This window comes from Rutilus rutilus, assembly GCF_951802725.1.
Source record: "Rutilus rutilus genome assembly, chromosome: 12".
In the NCBI taxonomy this organism is placed as follows: Eukaryota; Metazoa; Chordata; class Actinopteri; order Cypriniformes; family Leuciscidae; genus Rutilus; species Rutilus rutilus.
In genome coordinates, this window is record NC_140217.1 from 23,087,356 (window position 1) to 23,091,824 (window position 4,469).

The following is a 4,469-nucleotide window of genomic DNA, read 5'->3' on the forward strand; positions in this document are numbered from 1 at the left end:
CATTAGAAGTCGAATTATTTAATAGAAAAAATGTATGAAACTGATTTAAAGGCTAAACTGCATTTAAAAACAAAGTGCACTGATTTTTTTTTTCCATTAACCATTAAAACTAATGAAGTCAAAGCTAGTTACCATGAATTTTATAGAAGTAGGCCTAGTAATAGTACACTTAAAAAATAAATAAAAAAAAAGAAAGAAATTGGCTATATATTGTTGGTTTAACTTAAAAAAGTAACCTGGTTGCCTTAAATTTTGAGTTCATTTAAATACATTAAAAAAAATAGTTAATACAATGAAGGAGATTGGTTTAATCAACAGAAATACAAAATATTGTGTTATCTGAACCACATAAATTTGATTTGACAAAAGAAAAAATGTTGTGATAACAAATCATGACAATAAATATTTTTTTTACAGTGTAGTATTATGCCTATTTTACAGCGCATTGATTTAAAAATAGATACCGTATATTTATATTGTGGGAAATGCATGAATAAGATTTTATTCGCAACGTCATAGATCACACTTTACACGTAGGTATTAATTCATTTGTTTTGTGAAACTTATAGCATCGTGTTTCTGTCCGTAAAACATTGGAGTGATCTAAGCGGTGGAACAGGTGGAACAAGCATAGTCCCTGAAGGGTGAAACGTCTCACACACACATCAAAGAGCGTGATCACCTTATTTCAGAGACATGACACACACCTTAATGCAAAAAGTTTTACACCCTGAACACAGTAACACGCACGTAGCCTATTTACAAATAAAAACATGTAATCAAAATTACAAGAAAAAGAAAGAAAGAAAGAAAGAAAGAAAGAAAGAAAGAAAGAAAGAAAGAAAGAAAGAAAGAAAGAAAGAAAGAAAGAAAGAAAGAAAGAAAGCGAATGTAAAATGGAGATAGTAATGCAAACTGTCAGCTTCTACATCTGCAGTCTGTTCAATGTGTCACAAAGCGTTTGAAGGCGCCACTCGGCGAAAATCGGCCCATATTTTAAAGCACCTGACGCTTTGTTCACTTGTTTTTATTGGAAATTGTTTTGTAATACTAAATGACATGGCTCATATTCGTACCACCCCTTCTTCTGTCCAATTTCCATCCTATTGTGGGTCTCAGGGTAAATCACAATTCATGTTCGCCCTCAGTTTCCCTAAGCGTCCCTGTACAGTAATTGTTTTGCCATTTAATTTGGAACGGCGGTCCCTATAGAGCAGTCGGGAACGCCACGCGCTGACAGAGTTCATCTCAAATCTAAGCCGAAAAGCCAGATGGTTATTAGACAGCCGAAACGTTGGACTATTTAAGCAGTTCTGATTGAGAAGATAATTATTGTAGATATATATTTAGCGTGTAAGATACATGTCTGTTTATGTTTAGCAGTTAAGGCCTGCGTTCTCTCTGCCCGACAAAATCCATTATATTTGATGCAAAAATAAAAACCGTAGTTAATACATAACAGGAAGAGTACATATTTATTAAACGCATGTTCGGGTACACCACTACCGACATGCCTGTTACCTTTTGGCACGACTGTATAAGAGCATAGTCAAGAACAATATTCATTAATAGTTTAAATAAGCAATTTAACAAGGGTTATGCATTTTTTAAGACAGATTGTCTTTATTCAAAATGTCTTTGCTCGGCAAATGAACAAAGAGTCGAGGTATCACCCTTTTTGATACATTTCCTTTCCATTAACATGACAGGATTTAAGTTACCATCGCAGATAAAAAATACAACATGAACTGCTTCGCTTCAAACTTTAAGTCTTTCTGAAATCAAATGAACGAGTGACTAGCACTTGAACCACAGAACAAAAAAGTCCAAATTAAAAATATTGAAAGATAAGGATTTTTTTCTTTTTTTTTCTTTTTTTTTCACATTTGATATTTTAAATAGACTGTCTAATTTTAGGTGCCGGTTTAATAATTATAAACAATATAACCCGTATAATCTAAACGCTGAAATCTCTCACTTTGAAATCCTTATAGTCGTATCATTTGAATTTCAGAGTGCCAAACATAATGGTAAATACAACAGGCTGTACAAGAAACATGAATCATAACCGTTAGTTGTGCAAATCAAAGTCATTCAAATAATAATAATAATAATAATAATAATATGAGAATAACAATTATATTAACTGTTCAAACAAAATTATCATTATTATAGCATCAAATCGTACATAATAAATAAAATGAAAGGCATCCAAATCCGGTAGCCATAATAATAAACGTTTGAACATTTACATTTCTTACAGTTCTGGGCACCTGCCTTATCTATTCCAAGATCCATGCTGGGATCCAAGGAACCTCTCGTAGATGGTGAAAAGTTCATGTCCACACGGCCTCAGTAAAATGTCTCGATCATTCCTCACTTCTTATGTACATGCATTGCTGTATTCAAGTTTTCAAAGAGGAGACTGTTTTTAGCGGTGGAGTCACATAGCAGCGGCATGTGCTGATGAGTACGGGTCAATCCCACTCTTGGTCATACCTGGGAACAGTATGTAGGCAACAGGCGGCTGTAAACTCGATGCCGACCATGCGGTGCAGTTACACGGCACCACGTACCCAGGGTTTGTGGGCGAAGGGTGGGTGTGGGTGTGCTGGCTGTGGCAACCCAGGCTCCCGAATGCGCCGTTCTGGTATCCCAGAGATGATGCGTAAGGTAAAGTGCTGGTGGCCAACGTGTGGGGCATCTCTGTCATCTTCTGGATGGCACTGGTGCTGAACTGGCTCGGGTCGAGGAACGAGTAAGGGGAAGATGTGGGTGGCAGGAACGCACGGGCTTTTTCCGCGGAACTTAAGAGCGAGTCCGTGGCTGAGACCGGAAGTCCTTTCAGGTGATCCGTGTCGCCCAGATAGGGCAGAGGAAACACGTACCTGTCCTTCTTGAGGAGGTTCTTGGGCTTGCGCCGGGGTCTGTATTTGTAGTCTGGGTGTTCTTTCATGTGTTGAGCCCTCAGCCTCTTGGCCTCGTCGATGTACGGTCGCTTCTCGGATTCAGAGAGCAGCTTCCACTCGGCGCCAAGTCTTTTGCTTATTTCGGAATTGTGCATTTTTGGATTCTCTTGAGCCATTTTCCTCCTCTGGCCTCTTGACCAGACCATGAAGGCGTTCATTGGTCTCTTGATGTGATCTACCGGTTTTGACATTTTTCAAGGTTTAAAGTTCCCTGTTAAAATAACAACGAAAAAGTTCTTCGACCAACCAAGAGAAAAAAAAGTATTCACCTGTCCTGCAGACAGACACTGATCATGCCACTTCTAAAGAACAGGAGGAGTAGGGAAACGGCATCAATGGGGGGGGAAATCCAGTAATTCTTCCGTGTTTGTCGTTAAGTTGAAAGATTTTTCTTCTTCAAAACGCTGACACTGTTCGGCTCAGAGAAGAACAGCCACGCGCGCCACAAAATCCAGCGCGGGAAGCGAAGTTTCCGCGATCTGTTTGCCTGCTTTTTTCTCGGAGGATTCTCGCCCCGCGAAGCACCTGGCTGGGAAATGAGGAGTAGCGCGTGAATGAGAGCCAAAAGCGGTGAAGTTCAAAGGCTGGGCTGGTTAGCTCTGCACGCGATCTGACATAATCGCAGGGCGTTCACGCGCCAACCTGAGCGCCCAATCAGCTCTGAGAAAGCCACATAATACCTACCAAAATATGTATATTACAACACAAACAAAGATCGGGGAGGAAAAGGAGGTGACTCTCTTCCCACCCCAAATCCATTTAGTTGAAGGTCTACAAACACAGACCTTCAACCTTTTTGTAATAAAACCTGACATCTACCAGCGTCAATCCTTCAGAGACGACAGATGCCTGAAGAGCAGGCAAATTCTTATTTTAAACATCATTTTCCTTATGCGAACACGTTTCTGCCCTTAAAGTTAAACTTGCCTATTTATTTAAAACATTTTAACAATTCATCTGACGTTTATCTTTTTTTTTTATTGTTTTATTTTTTATTATTATTATTCATTCTTATCTGACCTTTTGCAGCAGATTTGTTGTTTATTATTTTATTTTGGTTAAGCAACATCATAAATTAAGCACATAGGGAAAGCTTAATCATTAAAACCACAACGCACTAACTAACTGAATTGTCTAAACAAGAGAAGAAGAAGAAGAAGAAGAAGAAAAAAAAAAGGTATTAAAGATCTCCGAAAACAAACGCGCTGTCTGAGGCAGTGGCCCCCAGGCCAATATTTCCTAAATGAGAACAATTGTCCAAAGCTCTCCTGGGACAGGCTGGGTTGGGGCTTGCACCTGTTTTGCGGCTGTAATCTCACATGTGTAGAACATGCCCATGGACCATTTCTGAATGGTAACATACCCACGGAAATGTGGCATTTCGAAAACAATGCCAGTTGCTCATAGAATCATGACATCCGACAAATAATCAAACGCAGATGAAAACCTTGAGCTGTGTGATGCGTTTTTGTTTCCACTTGTTCATGTTTCTAACAGATA

The 4,469-nt window shown here is 39.0% G+C and overlaps 1 protein-coding gene across 1 annotated transcript; it reads right to left on the bottom strand.

The window, feature by feature from the left end:
* Nucleotides 1–399: 399 nt before the first annotated feature.
* sox14 (SRY-box transcription factor 14) lies at nt 400–3,539 on the bottom strand. The gene has a single exon (XM_084425376.1). It carries the CDS (start codon nt 3,158–3,160, stop codon nt 2,444–2,446), a length of 717 nt encoding a protein of 238 aa, XP_084281502.1. The 5' UTR covers nt 3,161–3,539; the 3' UTR covers nt 400–2,443.
* Nucleotides 3,540–4,469: the final 930 nt, after the last annotated feature.